Source organism: Bos taurus, chromosome 4, assembly GCF_002263795.3.
Source record: "Bos taurus isolate L1 Dominette 01449 registration number 42190680 breed Hereford chromosome 4, ARS-UCD2.0, whole genome shotgun sequence".
NCBI classification, from domain to species: domain Eukaryota; kingdom Metazoa; phylum Chordata; class Mammalia; order Artiodactyla; family Bovidae; genus Bos; species Bos taurus.
The window spans coordinates 5,367,358-5,387,207 of NC_037331.1; the positions used below are offsets into that span (position 1 = coordinate 5,367,358).

General features: G+C 45.4%; 1 protein-coding gene across 7 annotated transcripts in view; it reads left to right on the forward strand.

Annotated features, from left to right (window-relative positions):
- The window catches only part of DDC (dopa decarboxylase), a 105,784-nt gene that overhangs the window by 31,838 nt on the left and 54,096 nt on the right, over nt 1-19,850 (forward strand). For 6 of the 7 annotated variants that reach the window (XM_024990404.2, NM_173907.3, XM_024990406.2 and 3 more), the window contains 2 exons: nt 8,105-8,239; nt 11,228-11,371. In XM_024990404.2, the coding sequence (XP_024846172.1) occupies nt 8,105-8,239; nt 11,228-11,371 (279 nt within the window). Of the gene's footprint in view, nt 1-8,104; nt 8,240-11,227; nt 11,372-14,745; nt 15,581-19,850 lie in introns of those variants that run through there. The other variant, XM_059885376.1, reaches the window with a different exon arrangement.

The following is a 19,850-nucleotide window of genomic DNA, read 5'->3' on the forward strand; positions in this document are numbered from 1 at the left end:
AGGACTGATAAGAGAATTGCTGGGTCACTCTATATGAAACCGTCTGTCTCCTGCCCAGCCTGGCCAGGCTCAACCGCACTCCCTCGTCCCCTCCTGTCTCACCTCTCTGCTTATAGCCGGTTCCCTCCTCCAACAGCACTTCTGAGTGGTGGCTGATGGAAATGAATCCTTCACTCTGAGTATGCAAATCTTCAATATGGTGCTGTGAACGGGACTTAGACACAGCGGCAACAGTGACTTTTCTCACAATGGCAAACATTTCGGCCACCTTGGACAGCTTTCTGTTGGTCAAGGTGACGCAGCCTGGGACAACCTGGGAAAAACCACACACAAAGGTCTGAGCTCCAAGCCGCTTCCAGCCTGGGGAAGGGGCTGCTGCCCACAGCCCCAGCCCATGCCCCTGCAGCTGCATCTCCCCTTGCTGGGGAGTCAGGTGGCTTTCTGAGAGAGGCAGGCTGCCATGGGGACCTTGGTGAATTCTGTCTGACTGAATTCCAGCCCTGCAGGTGATCTGACACTTCATGACAAGATAGACCCTCATGATAGACCTACTTTTTCTTTCTGATTCCACAATTTTTGTCAAGATACACTTTTTCCCTTTCTGCTATTCATTTTGACCCCACGTCCCAGCATCTGGGAAGCCCAGTTAATCTGAGACTCAGCTCTTCCCTCACCCGGGGACATTTTCCTCCCACTATAATTTACTCATTGTCTCTGGGTCCCTTATACTCTGTTTTTGAGGAACTTTAGCTTTCCATGGTTTGGGTACCTCTTCCATAACTTTCCACTTTTATTTGGCATTTCCCCCTTTTTTTTGGTCATTTTCTCCTCTGTATTTTGGGGGAATTTCTTGTGGTTTTATTTATATCACTACTCCATTTTTCCACACTGTCAATTGATTACCTTCATTGTCAATCTTGGCTCTGCTCAGTTCAGTTCAGTTCAGTCGCGCAGTCGTGTCTGACTCTTTGCGACCCCATGAATCGCAGCACGCCAGGCCTCCCTGTCCATCACCAACTCCCAGAGTTCACTCAGACTCACGTCCATCAAGTCAGTGATGCCATCCAGCCATCTCATCCTCTGTCGTCCCCTTCTCCTCCTGCCCCCAATCCCTCCCAGCATCAGAGTCTTTTCCAAGGAGTCAACTCTTCGCATGAGGTGGCCAAAGTACTGGAGTTTCAGTCTCAGCATCATTCCCTCCAAAGAAATCCCAGAGCTGATCTCCTTCAGAATGGACTGGTTGGATCTCCTTGCAGTCCAAGGGACTCCAAGAGTCTTCTCCAACACCACGGTTCAAAAGCATCCATTCTTCGGCGCTCAGCCTTCTTCACAGTCCAACTCTCACATCCATACATGACCACTGGAAAAACCATAGCCTTGACTAGATGGACCTTTGTTGGCAAAGTAATGTCTCTGCTTTTGAATATGCTATCTAGGTTGGTCATAACTTTCCTTCCAAGGAGTAAGCGTCTTTTAATTTCATGGCTGCAGTCACCATCTGCAGTGATTTTGGAGCCCCCCAAAATAAAGTCTGACACTGTTTCCACTGTTTCCCCATCTATTTCCCATGATGTGATGGGACTGGATGCCATGATCTTTGTTTTCTGAATGTTGAGCTTTAAGCCAACTTTTTCACTCTCCACTTTCACTTTCATCAAGAGGCTTTTTAGTTCCTCTTCACTTTCTGCCATAAGGGTGCTGTTATATGCATATCTGAGGTTATTGATATTTTTCCCCGAAATCTTGATTCCAGCTTGTGTTTCTTCCTGTCCAGAGTTTCTCATGATGTACTCTGCATATAAGTTAAATAAGCAGGGTGACAATATACAGCCTTGATGTACTCCTTTTCCTATTTGGAACCAGTCTGTTATTCCATGTCCAGTTCTAACTGTTGCCTCCTGACCTGCATACAGATTTCTCAAGAGGTAGGTCAGGTGGTCTGGTATTCCCATCTCTTTCAGAATTTTCCACAGTTTATTGTGATCCACACAGTCAAAGGCTTTGGCATAGTCAATAAAGCAGAAATAGATGTTTTTCTGGAACTCTCTTGCTTTTTCCATGATCCAGCGGATATTGGCAATTTGATCTCTGGTTCCTCTGCCTTTTCTAAAACCAGCTTGAACATCTGGAAATTCACAGTTCACATATTGCTGAAGCCTGGCTTGGAGAATTTTGAGCATTACTTTACTAGCGTGTGAGATGAGTGCAATTGTGTGGTAGTTTGAGCATTCTTTGGCATTGCCTTTCTTTGGAATTGGAATGAAAACGGACCTTTTCCAGTCCTGTGGCCACTGCTGAGTTTTCCAAATTTGCTGGCATCTTGAGTGCAGCACTTTCACAGCATCATCTTTCAGGATTTGAAATAGCTCAACTGGAATTCCATCACCTCCACTAGCTTTGTTTGTAGTGATGCTTCCTAAGGCCCACTTGACTTCACATTCCAGGATGTCTGGCTCTAGGTCAGAAATCACATCATCGGGATTATCTGGGTCATAAAGATCTTTTTTGTACAGTTCTTCTATGTATTCTTGCCACCTCTTCTTAATATCTTCTGCTTCTGTTAGGTCCATACCATTTCTGTCCTTTATCGAGCCCATCTTTGCATGAAATGTCCCCTTGGTATCGCTAATTTTCTTGAAGAGATCTCTAATCTTTCCCATTCTGTTGTTTTCCTCTATTTCTTTGCATTGATCGCTGAAGAAGGCTTTCTTATCTCTTCTTGCTATTCTTTGGAACTCTGAATTCAGATGCTTATATCTTTCATTTTCTCCTTTGCTTTTTGCTTCTCTTCTTTTCACAGCTATTTGTAAGGCCTCCCCAGACAGCCATTTTGTTTTTTTGCATTTCTTTTCCATGGGAATGGTCTTGATCCCTGTCTCCTGTACAATGTCACGAACCTCATTCCATAGTTCATCAGGCACTCTATCTATCAGATCTAGGCCCTTAAATCTATTTCTCACTTCCCTGGATAATCATAAGGGATTTGATTTAGGTCATACCTGAATGGTCTAGTGGTTTTTCCTACTTTCTTCAATTTAAGTCTGAATTTGGTAATAAGGAGTTCATGATCTGAGCCACAGTCAGCTCCTGGTTTTGTTTTTATTGACTGTATAGAGCTTGTCCATCTTTGGCTGCAAAGAATATAATCAATCTGATTTCGGTGTTGACCATCTGGTGATATCCATGTGTAGAGTCTTCTCTTGTGTTGTTCGAATAGGGTGTTTGCTATGACCAGTGCAGTTTCTTGGCAAAACTCTGTTAGTCTTTACCCTGCTTCATTCCATATTCCAAGGCCAAATTTGCCTGTTACTCCAGGTGTTTCTTGACTTCCTACTTTTGCATTCCAGTCTCCTATAATGAAAAGGACATCTTTTTTGGGTGTTAGTTGTAAAAGGTCTTGTAGGTCTTCATAGAACCGTTCAACTTCATCTTCTTCAGCATTACTGGTTGGGGCATAGACTTGGATTACTGTGATATTGAATGGTTTGCCTTGAAAGCGAAAAGAGATCATTCTGTCTGCTATTCAACTTAAAAGCATCATCTCCTTTCCACTAACAAAACCTGGACATCCGTTAGATAAATAGAAGAGATGCAGAAACACTCTGCGGCAGCTTCCTCCCAGTGTTATTTCAATAGCTGTGAGTGTGGGTATACATACATATGTACATAATAGAAACAAAACTGGGATAATACATCATGTACATTTCCTGTGTGGTGTTTTACTTACTGTTTTGTGTGGGCGTTTCCCACTGTTTATCTATTTCATCTGTAAACAGTTTTGGCCGTGCCTGATCTGTGCTGTTGCCCACGGGCTGCGGTGAGCAGGGGCTCCTCTCTAGTCACTGTGTGAAGGCTTCTCACTGTGGTGGCTTCTCTTGTTGCAGAGCCCGGGCTCTAGGGAGCAGGCTCAGTAGTGGTAGCAAATAGGCTCAAGTGTCCTGCATGTGGAGTCTTTCCAGACTAGGACTGAACCCGTGTCCCCTGCACTGGCAGGTGAATTCTTAACCCCTGGCCCACCAGGGAAGTCCTCCTATTGTTTAGTCTTTGAGAATATTATTATTGCATGATTTTCTCTTTTATTTTTTTAATTAAGTATGGTATGTTTAACATGCATGATCTCCTTCCATTTGCATGACTTTCTATGGTGTCACAATTTATATAAATGGAATATATATAAAAATATGTATAGTATCACATCTTTCACTCGTGAGTCATATTTCAAAGGATACTCTTTAGGATGAAGGTCAACAATCTCCTAAGAGGAGCCTCAGCTTTCTGCTGAGTCTCGTCTGGTTGAGTCCATATTCAGCACAAATGCTCCAGCTCCACCAAAAATCAAAAACAAACAAAAATGTTTAAAAAGAGTTTTTCTGGGTCACTGGAGATCATGACAGAAACAGTTTCATGTTTGATTCTTTTCAGCAGCCCGAGCTGATTTCTCTCATTTGATACTACTCAAAAATCTTACAGATACCTCATCATCCAAGGCGTGTACATCACAATAATACCAACTTTGTGTTGAACACCCACTCTGAGTTAGGCTGGGTTTTAGCTTTATTTCTTCTGTTTTCGGTGTTCATTTCTCAACCTCCAAATATTTATGAGGATTGGGTTATCAACAACCCAAGGCTCAGAAGCATAGTGCCTGGGGCCCCAGGGCTTGAGCTAGTTGGAGGCGAAGCTGGTACACAGGTGAGCTGGAGACCAGGGTGTCCCACCAGCCTGTCCCAGGCCCTTGGCTGCGGTGTGAGTGTCCAGAGATGGGCATGCTGCCATGGGCTTCATCTTTAAATTACCTTTTCCTTTAAAGACACTTCCATTTTCTAGAAACAGCAGAAGCCCAGGCATTTGTTTGGGACTAATTCTGACACCCCTCGGCCCAAGACTCAATACAACCCCTCTTGGAGCCCTGTCCACCCAGTTTGGTCAAGGAAAGCAGTCGATCGTGTCTGTGTGTGAGGCAGGAAGCACACCCTTCCCTCTGACAAGGCTGATTGTCTCTAATTTGCAAGGGCTCAGAGTGCCTGAGCCTGGTGACAGCCGGGGGGCCCTCGGATGTGGGGGATGCTGGCCCCTCAGAGCCATAATCACAGCTGCCAGGCGTCGGCCCTGTGATAGGTGTCTGCGTCAAATGGCAACCCGTCCTTTGAGCTGGACAAACAGGGCCATGGAAATAGTCTCTTAATTGGCTCTGAAAGCTCTTGTGGAAGAAAAGCCAGTTTCGTGCTGTGTGTGGGGTGACACTTGAAAACCAAGAAAATGAAAGGATGTTCCTGCTCCAGCATCAGCAGCCAGTGGCAATGTTCACCGCGGTTCTTTCTGCCTTGCCGCAGCCTCACCATGGCAACCTTTGTCTGCAGCAAGAAAACAGAGGTATCCTTACTGCTCTCTGTGCAAGAGCAGGCGCCCCGTCCCTTCCTTAGCCGAAACCTGCTTCCAGCGGAGGCCAGAGACCCACTTGTCCTGCTGCCCCTGTCACCAAGCTGTTACCCAGTCCAAGCCTACTCTGCTCGCTGCACTACAGGCCAATTAACTGAGAGACCTGCTGTTGAGGCAAGGAATGTATCTTTATTGGGAAAGCTGGCTGGCCAAGAAGATGGAAGAATAATGTCTCAGCCTTCTTGTTGGGGGTCTGGATGCCAAGTTCTTTTATAGAACAGAAAGGGAGAGGAGTTGAGGAAGCAAAGTAAAACAAAACAAAACAATCTTGCACTTACCTCCTAGAATGGCATGCCTCGGGCAGAGGATGTGTTACTTTCTTCCTTCCTTCCCAGGTGGTTCAGTGGTAAAAGAATCTGCCTGCCAATACAGGAGATGCAGGAGTCAGTGCTTTGATCCCTGGGTCGGGAAGATTCCCCTGGAGAAGGAAATGGCAACCCACTCCAGTATTCTTGCCTGAAAAATTCCATGGACAGAGGAGCCTGGTGGGCTACAGTCCATGGGGTCACAAACAGTTGGACACAAGTGAGCGACTGAGCACTCCCATCCACAGGTGGACAGGGTCCTGAACAAAGGTACTTTGGTTTAATATTCAAGCAGGAGGGCAGGGTTCCCTGGGGCAGGTCCTTGTGTATAAACAGTATCCTTTTAGTGAAAAAAGCAATGGGAAGCAAAGGTTAAAGTAAAAGAAACAGATTTCCTACAATGAAGCCATGCCTCCTTGAGCCATTGTACTTATGGATGCTTGGCTGACAGTTTTTTCATCAGGCATATTTTTGAAAAATCGCTTTTCGTTGCCTGAAGAAGGGGAGTTTTCTTTCAAGGCATGGACAACGCCTAAAGGAAAACCCACTGTGAACTTCTGTGGTGATTCAAGCCTTTCCTTAGAATATGGTTCAGAGAAGCATGGACGCTGGGGGGTAGTGGGAGTTCCAAGGCCTCCGACAGAGGGTGATGTTGAGGGCGAGCTGCGCTCTCACAGGAGTGTCAGGGGAAGACAAGGACGTGCACCCCTGGGCCCGCGCCTTTCAATGAGCTTCCCAAGTCAGTGTGTATGAAGGAGGCAGTGGATTTCCCTACTTTCTTCAATTTAAGTCTGAATTTGGCAATAAGGAGTTCATGATCTGAGCCGCAGTCAGCTCTCGATCTTGTTTTTGCTGACTGTATAGAGCTTCTCCTTCTTTGGCTGGAAAGTATATAATCAGATTTTGGTACTGACCATCTGGTGATGTCCATGTGTAGGGTAATCTCTTGTGTTGTGGGAAGAGGGTGTTTGCTATGACCAGTGTGTTTTCTTGGAATTAAGATTACAGATGTGTATGTAAGAATTTATGCATTAGAGCTACACAGTTCTACAGAACTATGAGTGTTTTTATTTTATGAATTTCTTTCTCACAGTCAACAAAATTTTTACCTTTTACACTTTTTCTTCCTAACGGTAATACTATTCAGCTCATGGTCTCTTTCAGGGTTTACACAAGATTCCGTGATCACAAGTGGAGTAGTCCCTGCAGACAGATGTGGGTTTGCTTCTAACCATACTGCTCATTTACTGTTGATTTGGGGCAAGTTACCTAAACTCTCTGAACATAGGTTTGCCAACCGAAGATGATACAATTAAAAATGAGCTTAGTTTGCAACATAGATGGGCTGACGGACTGGGTGCTGAATTTATATTCTCTTTCACCGCCGCCCACCCTCATAGGAGTGAATTTTGCATCCTTGATTCCTTTGCCAAAATAAGTTGTTGGCAGTCATTGTGTTAGCTTGATAAGGCTGCCACAAGGAAGAGGCAGAGACCAGATGACCCAGGCAGCAGACAGGGTTGTCTCATCATCCAGAGCCAAGACATCTGAGATCACGGTGGTGGCGCGGCTGACATCCCCGAGGCCTCTGCCCGTAGCTTGCACGCAACCATCTCCTCCCTGTGTGCTCATGTGGCCTCACCTCTGCGTGTGTGTGTGTGTATGTGCATGTGCACACATGCGCATGCGTGCACGCAGGCACATGTGTTCAGCTCCTCATCCTATGAGGACACCAGCCAGGCTGGACCATGGGACCCTCTAAAAGGCTCATTTTGACTCTGTTACCCCTTCAAAGATTTTGTCTCCATATGTGGTCACGTCCTGAGAAATTCGGAGTTAGGGCTCCAACATATGAAATCTGGGGGAGAGGGATTCAGTCTGTAACATTAGTGACTGGGGAACACCCTCCAGGGCAATTTCTGGGTCTTAAAGAAGGGGCAGCCCCTTTGTGAAAACAGACAAATATGTCTGTCCAAGTTGCGGTGTGTGTGCAGCTGTGCCGGGAGCTGTGCCCTGGGTCCCATTTCCTCCTCTGGGGGAAATGGACCAGCACCTCCTGTCCAGACTAGAAAGTGTCCATGGGAATGTGTCTGCCAAGTCTGGTACCAGTGATGCCTAGTAAGTGCCAGTAAGTGCTGGTGGGTATTTTATGAAGCAGGCAAAGCAATGCTGAATTGATAATAAGAGCTGCAGTGTCAGTCACGGATGTACAGCCTTTTCCCCATGCATGGGAGAATGGACTTGACAATTTCAGATGTGTCTTCTAAGAAAATAGGAAGATGCCACATCACATCTCTCACATTTAGAGATGATTCCCTGGCTGCAGTTGGAAGGTCCTGTTGACCTTTTCTTTGACTTAGGGAACTGCCAGTGAAGCTACCCTTGTGGCCCTGCTGGCCGCTCGGACCAAAGTGACCCGACACCTGCAGGCTGCCTCCCCAGAGCTGACGCAGGCTGCCATCATGGAGAAGTTGGTGGCCTACGCATCTGACCAGGTGAGTGCGGTGCCCAGAGCCCCCTTGAGCCTCCTGGGGTGGAATGGTTTGTGTGGTGTCAAGTCAAAACCACACTGATGACTTCCTGGTGGTCCAGTGGTTAAGACTCTGTCTCCCATTGCAGGGGCTGTGGGTTCTGTCCCTGGTCGGGGAACTAAGGTTCCATATGCCTCAGGGTGTGTCCAAAAATTAAAAAAGAAAAAACTATAGGGCTTGCAGTATCCTTTCCAATCCAAGAACAGTCCCCCAGGTGTCACTAAGCCAGGGACCTCTGCTAAAGAAAAGATATAGGCTGCCAGTGGGAACTTAGCAGATTAGGTTGGAAAGAGAATAATCGTGCCGTGAAATCACCCCAACCCCACCTGTCCCAGCTCATGTTGAGGCCATCTGGCTGCCTTCAGCACGGCGTAGTGGAGCCCCATGTGGGGCTAAGGGCTCAAAGACCTGGGCTCACGTCCCAGCCCTGCTATTTTAAATTCTGTGATCTCAGGCCAATCACGTCAGTTCTCAAAGCCTTTTTTAAACCACCAGACAGGGTCAAAAGGGCCTGCCACCTGGTGCTGCCGCTCTGCCAGCTAGCTGTTGACCCAAGATGAGGGATGACGCAGTGTTCTGTAAGGTTTAGAGATCTCTGCAAGTGGGGATATCTAGGCCATGATCAGTTCCCATGATCAGCCTTCTTGAAAAAGGTTAAAAGCCAAAGCAAAGCGCAATTGTGTGAGAGAGAACAGAAGGAAAGAGCCTTGAGCAGCAGCTCCACGAGTGAACCGGGAGTCAAGAGGGCACCCAAAAAATGGTACCACCAGAGGTTTTGGTTCCACAAGGAATAGCTGATTTAGCTTTGCCCACATAGTACTTTTAAAATCTTTTTATTGTGGCAAAAGTCACATAACATAAAACGTGCTATTTTAACCATATTTAACTGTGCAGTTCAGGCTTCCCTAGTGGCTCAGATGGTAAAGAATCTGCATGCGATGTGGGACATCCAGGTTCTGTTCCTGGGTCAGGAAGATCCCTGGAGGAGGGAATGGCTACCCATTCCAGTGCTCTTGCCTGGAGAATTCCATGGACAGCGGAGCCTGGTGGGCTACAGCCCATAAGGTCACAAAGAGTTGGACTCAACGAGCGACTAACACACGCTATACAGTTCAGTGGCACTAAGGACATTCACACTGTCATGCAACTCTCGCTGTCGTCCGTCTCCCAGATTTTTCGCCTTCCTAAACTGCAACTCTGACCCATTAAACACTAAGTCCCCATTATACCTTCCCTCCATACCCCTGGAGGAGGGGGAGCCCCTGGCATCTACATACTTGCTGACTCTATGAAATTGACTTCTAGGTACCTCATGCAAGTGGGATCAAACAGTTTTTGCCTGCTCAGACTGTACTTTGGAGCGTGTTTAAGGGTGACTTAGTGCACACCCTATAAATAGACTGTACCTTCTCTTCCCCTGCGCTGTGCAGTATGTTCTCATCAGTCATCTATTTTATATGTAGTCATGCGTATACTTCAATCCCAATCTTCCACTTTATCCTACCCCCCTTTCCCCCCTTGATGTCCGAAAGTTTGTTCTCTGTATCACTGATGTAATATTTTTAATGAATTTGTTAAGCCAGGCACTTCAACTGTGACAACTTTGTTCTAGGGAATAAACATATGTAGCCTGAAATCAAATATAATATGCATACTTTGATGCATTGTTGGGAGGATTGTCTCTGTGTGTACTCTAACTCCTGGCACTAGAGCTGCCCACAGAGGAAGAAAATTATTCACTTCTATTTATTTCTCCCTTGTTTCCCAGACAGACATGAGAAAACTTTTAAAAATGCATGTGTAGGTCTCTATGTATCTATGTTGAGATAAGTTGCTATGAATGTTAGGTGGTAGCCTTTCCCAGCAGGGTTTTCATGAGGGAATTTCACCCAAGAGAAGTGATCCATGGTGGTCTCTAGATTCTCACAAGGATGCTGTGTGGCTAGTACTATCCTAGATGACAGGAGTCAGGTGGGTTCATTACATCGAGTGGACAGCCATGGGCTCTAGGGCTCAATTCTGTGGCTTTGGGTTCAGGTTTCCAAGGAGCAGGGTCTGATGCGGGGCTTTAGGGGTTCACCATTTATTGAGGGATGCTCTTTGGGGAAGATTGTAGGAGTTAGGGAAGCCACATACACAGGGAAGGAATGAGCAAGGATGTGCCCTCTGGGAGAGTCACCTCCCATCAGCTCCTCCTGAGTGGAATCTACATTTCAGGTGAGCATTAGCCCCCAGGAGCATGGGGTCAAGGTGCTGGTTGTAAATACATAACTCTATCACCTTGCTCCTCATCTGAGGGCAAAGAGGACGCACAAACCACAAGGAGAGCTACTTTTGAGCATCGTCATATATTTTGCGTGCAATTTTAGAGCCTCAGATGATAAGAGTGGGACTAGGAGCTTACTAAGAACACTTATAAAGTAATATCATCATCAGGTGATGTTACCAGGTGTCATTTTCCCAGCTGTGCTTCCAAATGAGCATCCACTGCTTCTGTTGAATTCAAACCAGTGGGCTGAAAAGCCCTCAATACAGCTCCGTATAAGACTGCCCTGATGGCTCAGCAGGTAAAGAATCTGCCTGCAATGCAGGAGACACAGGAGATGGGGCTTCAATTCCTGGGTTGGCAAGATCCTCTGGAAGAGGAAATGGCAACCCACTCCAGTACTCTCGCCTGGGAAATCCCATGGACAGAGGAGACTGGCGGGGTACAGTCCATGGGGTCGCAAAGAGTCGAACACAACTGAGCACGATCCCACGCTCGCCTGCGAGCACAGCCCAGCACTCTGCCATCTGAGTTGGAATCATGAAACTTGGAAGTAGAGCCCTCAGGACCTGAAACAGCTCCTGGCCTGAAGGTGCAGGGAGTTGGGGGGGATTGAGGCTCTGCCTCCTGATGCTCAGGAGGCATGCAGAAGCTGCTGCAGAGTCTAACCTGGCCCTCTCTTGCAGGCACACTCCTCCGTGGAAAAAGCCGGCTTAATTGGCGGAGTGAGATTAAAAGCCATCCCTTCCGATGGCAAGTTTGCCATGCGAGCTTCCGCGCTGCAGGAGGCCCTGGAGAGAGACAAGGCAGCCGGCCTGATTCCTTTCTTCGTAAGTTCCCCGGGCCCCACAAGAGTGTCTGGGCCCTGCTGGGGCAGTGGGTCGGGCCTGTGGTGACACGATCATTTCCTGGCTGCCACGTTGGTCACGGGCCAGGCATACTCAGGTCAGCGCTCCTCTCCTTCAGTGCGGCTGGAGCAAAACGCCAATGATTTTCCCTTCCGCTTGCGTGAATCTCAGAAACACAGAGTACCCAGCCCAGGGGATACTGCTAAACCAAAAAGTCTTGCTTCTGCTTCCTGTTAAAAATGACACCATAGGGCACACCCTTGACATGGTAGATGAGTGACGGACATCGGAGTTAGCTGAGTTAAAAATAAAGTGCGCTTTCCACCTAGAGGCCTGTCCTCAGAAGATACTAAGATGCATCGCTTGTGAGAGAGGTGTTGCAAGCCAGCAGTGATTAATTTAAAATACAATTAAATAGGATATCATTAAAACATCTGACTAACCAAACATCAGCTAGTTTCGCTGTACATGGCTGGGCCTTTTCCAGTGGGGAGGAAGCAGTTGCTGTTACAACCGGAGCCTGGGAGCCACCCTGCCTGGTGTGCCACGACTTCGTCTCACGGCTGCACTGGGATGTCGGGTGGGATTGTGGCACTGGCCCCGTGGGGTCATCTGGCTACACTTTGGAGTCACCTGGGGAGCTAAGTAGAATGCCGATGCCCAGGCCCTGCTCCAGCCTCTCTGGGGACAATGGTAGATATTGGAGTCGCTTCCCAGCAGCTTCCAGATTCTGCTGTGCACCCAGGATTCCATGCTCCTAGGCACCCATCCAAATCTGGGTACTTCCGAGTTGTAGAGCAAGCTAGATTCAACAGACTCTAGGTGCCACATGTTTATAACTTCCATTACTTTTTAAGAGTTACTCTTTGAGATGAGCTTTTTTATCCAAAAATTGTTTTGATCAATTCAAATTTACCACCATTTGTTGAATAACTAACATGTAGTCTGGGGGAGGGACAGAAGGCATGATTTTATACATAATTTGATCTTGATTCAAGGATTTTCCAAGGGAATAAGGAGCATAAATAATTGTAGAAACATCAACAAATGTCAGGTTGTTGAGTCTGAAGATTTCTTTCTATATTTTGGACTATTGTTGGAAACCAGTCCCTTTATCAAGAGGTATGCTTTGCCAATGTTTTCTCCAAGTTGGAGACATGTTGTTTCATTCTTAGAAAGTATCTACCACAAAGAAGTTTTTAAGTTCATCTCATCAATTTTTTTCATGGACTATGTCAGTAACACCTAAAAACTCATCCGCAAACCCAATATGTTTCAGATTTTCTCCTGTGTTAGCTTCTAGGAGTTTTATAGTTTTGCGTTTTACCTTTATATCTATGGTTCATTTTGAACTGTTTTTTGTAGATGGTGTGAGTCTGTATCCAAATCCATTTCTTGCATGTGAATGTCTGTTCCAGCACTATTTGTTGAAAAGACTCTTCTTTTCCCATTAAACTGCCTTTGCTCCTTCGTCACAGATCAGGTGACCATATTTGTGTATGTCTATTTTTGGGTTCTCTGTTTTGATCCATTGATCTGTCTGTGTATCCTGCCCCAATACAACACTGTCCTGATTACTGTAGCTTTTGCTAAGGCTTGAAGTTGGGTAGTGTCAATCCTCTGACTTTTTTTTCTCCTTCAATACTGTGTTGTGTATTCTGCATTCTTTTGCTTCTCTCTATAAATTTTGGATGTGGTTTGTCAATAGCCATAACATAATTGGCTAGAATTTGAATGAGATTGCATTGAATTTATAGATCAAATTAGGAAGTACTGACATCTTGACAATGTTGAGTCTTCCTACCCATGTACATAGAATATTTTTCCATTTATTTTGATAAACTCTTTCATCAGAGTTTTATAGTTTTCCTCATATATATTTTGAGCTTCCCTTGTAGCTCAGTTGGTAAAGAATCAATGCAGGAGACCCAGGTTCAATTCTTGGATCAGGAAGATCTCCTGGAGAAGGAAATGGCAACCCACTCCAGTATTCTTGCCTGGAGAATCCCACGGACAGAGGAGCCTGGCAGGCTACAGTCCATGGGTTTGCAAGAGTTGGGCACGACTTCCCAAGTAAACCACCACCATATAGATCTTATACATATTTTGTTAGATTTTTATCTAAGTATTTCTCCCTCCCTCTCTCGCTTTGCCTCTCTAGTTTGGTGTTAGTGTACATAGTATTGTGTTCTTAATTTCAAACTCAAATTTTTCATTGCTGGAGTATGAGAAAGAAACTGACTTTTGTATATTATCCTTTGTTCTCTGTATTGTTGTAATTGCTTACTAGTTTCAGGAGATTTTCGGTTTGATTTTGATTTGGGAGGTGTATTTCTATATAGATAATTGTGTCATCTTCCCCTCTCAATCTGCGTATCTTTAGACCCTTTTTTGTCGGCATGGTGAAAGCAAATATCCTTGCCTCGTTTCTGTTCTTATCAGGAAAACCTCTAGTTTCTCACTATTAACTCTGATGTCAGGTTTTTAATAGATGTTCTTTATCAAGTTGAGGTAGAACATCTATCAAAACATCTGCTCTATCCTATTGGCTAGGATTTTTAAAATTTTGCTGGATTTTGTCAAATAGTTTTTGTTTATCTATTGATATGATCATGTGATTTTTTTCTTCTTTAGCCTTTTGACATGATAGATTATATTAATTGATTTTCAGTGCTGAGTCAGTCTTGCATACCTATAGTCCCACTTGGTTGTTATTTTGTATATATTATTAAATACAATTTGCTTGTGTTTTGTTGAGAATTTTCACATCTATCCATAAGAGATATTTGTCTATGGTTCTTTCTTTTAATGTTTTGTCTGATTTTGGAACTTGGGTGAGACTGGCCTCACAGAATGAGTTAGGAAACATTCTGTTTTCCTCCGTTTTCTGGAAGAGATAATAGAGAATTAGTTTTATTTGTCTCTTTTTTAAACTGAAATATAGCTGGTTTACAATATTTTGCTAGTTTCAGGTATACAGCATAGCGGTTCAGCATTTTTACAGGTTATGCACCATTGACACTTATTATCATATAATGCTATATTTCCTTGTGTGTCCCAATACTTGCTTGTCTGGTTTATCCATAGTAGTTTGCACCTCTTAATCCCCTGCCCTTACCATTTCTCCCCCCACTTCCCTCTCCCTGCTGGTAACCACGAATTTGTTTTCTGTATCTAGTTTAATTCCTTTCTTAAACGTTGGGTAGATTTTACGAGTGAACCCACCTGGGCTGGTTGCTGCCTGTTTTGGGGGGCTATTAATTTATTGATTTTATTTTTTGATAGATACAGGCCATCTTAGTCTGTTCAGGTTGCTACAATAAGCTACCACAGACCAGGTGCCTGATGAACAACAAAACTTTATTTCCCCCAGCTGTGGAGGCGGGAAGTCTGAGATCAGGGTGCCAGTGTGGGTGCTACTCAGGGTCCTCTCCTGGGTGCAGACAGCTGACTTCCGGCGTGTCCTCATATGGAGGAAGGGCTCAGGAGCTCTGTGGGGGTCCTCCCCTGGGTGCAGACAGCTGACTTCCGGTGTGTCCTCATATGGAGGAAGGGCTCAGGACTTCCGGCGTGTCCTCATATGGAGGAAGCGGCTCAGGAGCTCTGTGGGGGTCCTCTCCTGGGTGCAGACAGCTGACTTCTGGCGTGTCCTCATATGGAGGAAGGACTCAGGAGCTCTGTGGGGGTCCTCTCCTGGGTGCAGACAGCTGACTTCCGGCGTGTCCTCATATGGAGGAAGGGCTCAGGAGCTCTGTGGGGGCCCTCTCCTGGGTGCAGACAGCTGACTTCCGGCGTGTCCTCATATGGAGGAAGGGCTCAGGACTTCCGGCGTGTCCGCATATGGAGGAAGGGCTCAGGAGCTCTGTGGCGGTCCTCTCCTGGGTGCAGACAGCTGACTTCCGGCGTGTCCTCATATGGAGGAAGGACTCAGGAGCTCTGTGGGGGCCCTCTCCTGGGTGCAGACAGCTGACTTCCGGCGTGTCCTCATATGGAGGAAGGGCTCAGGACTTCCGGCGTGTCCGCATATGGAGGAAGGGCTCAGGAGCTCTGTGGGGGCCCTTTTATAGAAGCACTAATCCCATTCTCAAGGCCCTCGTCCTCACGATCCCCCAAAGGCCCCGCCTCTTAATCCCAACCATTGGATTTCAGTGGTTTTGCACAGACCTGTTGAGAGCATCGATTTTTCTTTATGTGAGTTTTTGTAAAATTATGTCTTTCAAAGAATTGATCCATTTCATTCAGATTTTCAAATTTGTGGGCGTAGAGTTATTCATAATATTATTTAAATATTATCCTTTTACCACCCAGGGAATCAGTAGTGATGGGCCTTTCATTTCTAATACTAGAAACTTGTGTCCTCTCTTTTTTCTTAGTTAACCTAGTTAGATGTTTATCAATTTTATCGATCTTTTCAAAGTACCAGCATTTGGGTTTGTTGATTCTCACTATTGATTTCCTGTTTCTAATTTCATTGATGTCTACTCTAATTTTTATTATTTATTTTCTTTTAGGCCCTTTGGATTTAATTTTCTCTTTGTTTTCTAGTCTCCTAAGGTGGAAGCTTACATTCTGGGTTGAAAATTTTCTTTCTTTTCTAGTGTACGTATTCATTTAATGCTATAGAGCTCCCCCTAAACATTATTTTCACTGCATTCCACACATTTTGGTAAGTTGTATTTTCATTGAGTTAAAAATATTTTGAAAATTTCCCTTGAGACTTTCTCTTTGCCCTATATGTTAATTAAAATCTTTACTATGTTGTCAAGCCATAAACATGATATGTCTCTCTGTTTATTTAAATCTTCTTTAATTTCTTTCATCATATAAGCCTATACTTGCTTTGCTAGATTTATACCTACATAATTCTTTTTGGAACAGTTATAAACAGCATTGTATGTTTAATCTAGGTGTCCATGTGTTTATTGCAGCTTACAGAAACACAGTTAATTTTTTATGTTGACCTTGTATCCTGTAATGCTGCTGAACTCACTTGTTAGTTCTAGGAGGGTTTTTTAAAAATGAATTTTATGGATTTTTCTGTCTAGATAACCATGTCATATGCAAACAGGTACAACTGTATTCTTCCCTTCTGACCTGTTTGCCTTTTATTTATTTTTCATGCCTTTTTGCACTGGATAGAATTTCAAGTACTATTTGTTTGGCAGTGATGAAGGTAGGCATTCTTATCTGGTTTCCAACGTTAAAGTGAAATGAATGTAGTTTTTAACCATTAAGTGTGATGTTATCTTTAGGCTTTGTAGATGTTCATTATCAAATTGAGAAAGTTTTCTCCATTCCTGAAGTTCTGAGAATTTTTATCATGAATTAGTGTTGAATTTTGTCAAATTATTTTTCATTGCTGATCGATGTGGTTGAGTGGTTTTATTAAGTCTGTTAACAAGGTGGATTACAGTGGATTTCAAATATTAAACCAGCCTTGAATTCCTGGAGTAAATCTCATTTGTTCATAATGTAATTCCTATTGCTAGATTCTAATTACTAACATTTATGGACTTTTGCTTCTATATGAATAAGTAATATTGGTTTGTAGTTTTCCCTTTTTATAGTCTTGTTTTGATGTTAGGGTAATACAGACTTCATAAAAAGACTTGAGAAGCAGTTCCTTCCTCTTCTATTTTCTGAAAGAGATTGTATAGAATTGATGCTAATTCTACTTTAAACATCTCATTTTGAAGTTAGCACTGTTCTGTATATGGGAAGAAGCAAGAGTCTGCGTTCATGGAAACCACTCCTTTGATACACACCTTAACCATCCAGGGTCAGCATCTGGCTTTTCTCCGTCCTGAATCCACTCAGGGGGCACAGTCTGGGGCAGCTGCAGTGGCCGATGGCTTGGTGGCCACAGCCTTGTTTGCTTACTGATGTGGCAGGCAGCATTCTTGTTTATACCCTCATAACCTGGTGGTGGAAATTCAGAGGCAGCACAGTGTTTCATTTTGGCTGCTACTCTATGTCTTTGTGTTGATGAAGACTTTGAAATAAGCATCATCTATGTGCTCTTCAGGGTGGCCAAGACCTCTGTTGGGGCATTTTATATGCACCATTTAAGAGCTATCTACACCTCCATCAGTTACATTTCACTATCCTTATGGTGGGCTCTCAAGCAAAAGGTGACAAGTTCACAGTCTTCAGAGCAAGGGCCAAATACTCACACTCATTGCACTTCAAAACCTATCATGATGGAATAAGTAACAATTCCATGCTAATTCACTAAGTCACTCACTTGTTTGACAAATGAACACCCATAACATACTGGGCCTGTGGGACTGAGATTGAGAAGGGCCCTCAAGCATCCTACTGGCTGGAGTGGAGATACGAAGGTAACAGTCTGCACCAGGGTGCAGTGTAATCGGCATTAGAGGTCCAGCGATTTGGAGCAGAGGGTTTCATCAGAGCTCATATTTCAACCTGTATGAAACGCCTACTTCCTTAGAGCCCTCCCTTTGCCAGCCCCGGGGATCCGTGCGTAGGCATGGTTGCTTTCCTCTTGCAATGCTCCTGGTGACAGATACACATGTCCACTGATCTTTGTGCCATTTGGTGAGGACTATGCATGCGGACAGTGCTTCCCTGATGGCTCAGATGGCAAGGAATCTGTCTGCAAGGCAGGAGACCCCTGGTTTGATCCCTGGTTCAGGAAGATCCCATGGAGAAAGGAATGGCGACCCACTCCAGTATTCATGCCTGGAGAACTGCATGGACAGAGGAGCCTGGAGGGTTACAGTCCATGGGGTCGCAAAGAGCTGGACACGGCTGAAGCAACTAACGGACACACATGCACAAGGACAAGGGGCAGAGGGATGATGAGCTCAGCAGCGGGGTGTCAGTGAAGTCTTTGCTGAGAGTTAACATATAAGCCCCCTGTCCTGGAGGACATGCATCACGAGCCTGTCTTGTGGAAGAAAACAATATTGCAACAGCACAGAGATGGGGAGGATCACTGGAGGCATGAGGAGATGCAGCTGGCCGTTGTCTTAAAGTGAAAGTGAAGTCGCTCAGTCGTGTCCGACTCTTTGCAACCCCATGGACTGTAGCCTACCAGGCTTCTCAGTCCGTGGAATTTTCCAGGCAAGAGTACTGGAGTGGGTTGCCATTTTCTTCTCCGTTGTCTTAAAGGGGCAGCCAAGGGTCCGTGAAGCTGGAAGCAGAGGCTGCCTGGACCAGGCAAGAGTGTTGCTTGAGCTTTGACACATTTGCTGGTTCCCATTGAAACGAATGCCTGGTGGTTATCATCCTTCACATGTGTGACTCTGTGCCCAATCCTGAGATGCAGACCCTGATGCCTGGATGTCTCAGGGAGCTTGCTGACCCTGGAAGTCTAGCCAGTGCTGGAGACCTGAAAGGCACGTGAGCCTTTCCTAAGCCCACGAGCCCTGCCCACCTCCTTCATGGTTCACAAAGGGGCTACAGCCCCTTCAAAGTGTGACCTGCTGTGGAAAGTAGGGGGCACATGGGGCAGATCTGAGCTGGAAGCCCTCCAGGCACTCGCCGGTTTCTTACTCTTGGTGGTTTGCTTTCCTGACCTGATAAGATCAGGCCCAAGGCAGAGGGCAGAGCCTAGCGGGCAGTGGTGAGATTGACAGACGAGGGAGGGGGGCAGAGTAGGGTAGCAGGACAGCCCCAGGCTCTCAGAGGTGGGGCGCCCAGCCCGCCTCCCCCTTTGCAAATGTGATTAGGTCTCTGCAGAGCAGCTGAAATCAGGTTAGCATCTCTGAGCCGAGCCCAGTAATCACAGCCCGGAGCAGAGCAGGTGCTGGGGTTAAAGCGGCTTCTGAGAATGAGGACAAGCTGACTCACAGCCCTCAAAACACGAATACATGGGCCCTGCCGTCACCAGCCTGGCACATCTTCCTGGGACCCTGGGTCCCATGCTGCCCACATGCTGTGCAGGGAGCTGCCCAGGGATGGGCTTGGTTGGAAGGGCCTCCAGCATGGCCAGTGTGCGGGGTTCTTTAACTGGCAGAACCAGAGCTAAGCATACCTGCGCTCTCTTCTTGGTCTGGTCCTGCCTGTTTATCCCCAGACCCCACGCTGAGTGTCTCACTTAAGCTAACAGTAAAGTAGGGGGTCCCAAAGACACCCAAATCAGGAGGGTCCTGATGAGTGAATATAATGTCTGCAAAGCTGAGACATGTTCTCAGCTGAGGCCACTCCCAGGACTGGGCAGTGTTTTCTTGATTTTACAAAATGCTCCACGGCAGAATGAAAATATCAATACTAACGTAAGAATCACAGAATAAAAGATGTAATATTAACCAAATCTCATCATAAGAGACAAACAGTACTAATATTTGGTGAAATTATTCTAGACTCACTGCCATATACACATTAATAGAAAATAATTTTAACAAGAGGATATTCAGGTTGCATTTTAAAAACAGATGGTATGGCATTTATTTCCATTAGGATTTTACTGAGGAACATGAGATGAAATGAAAGG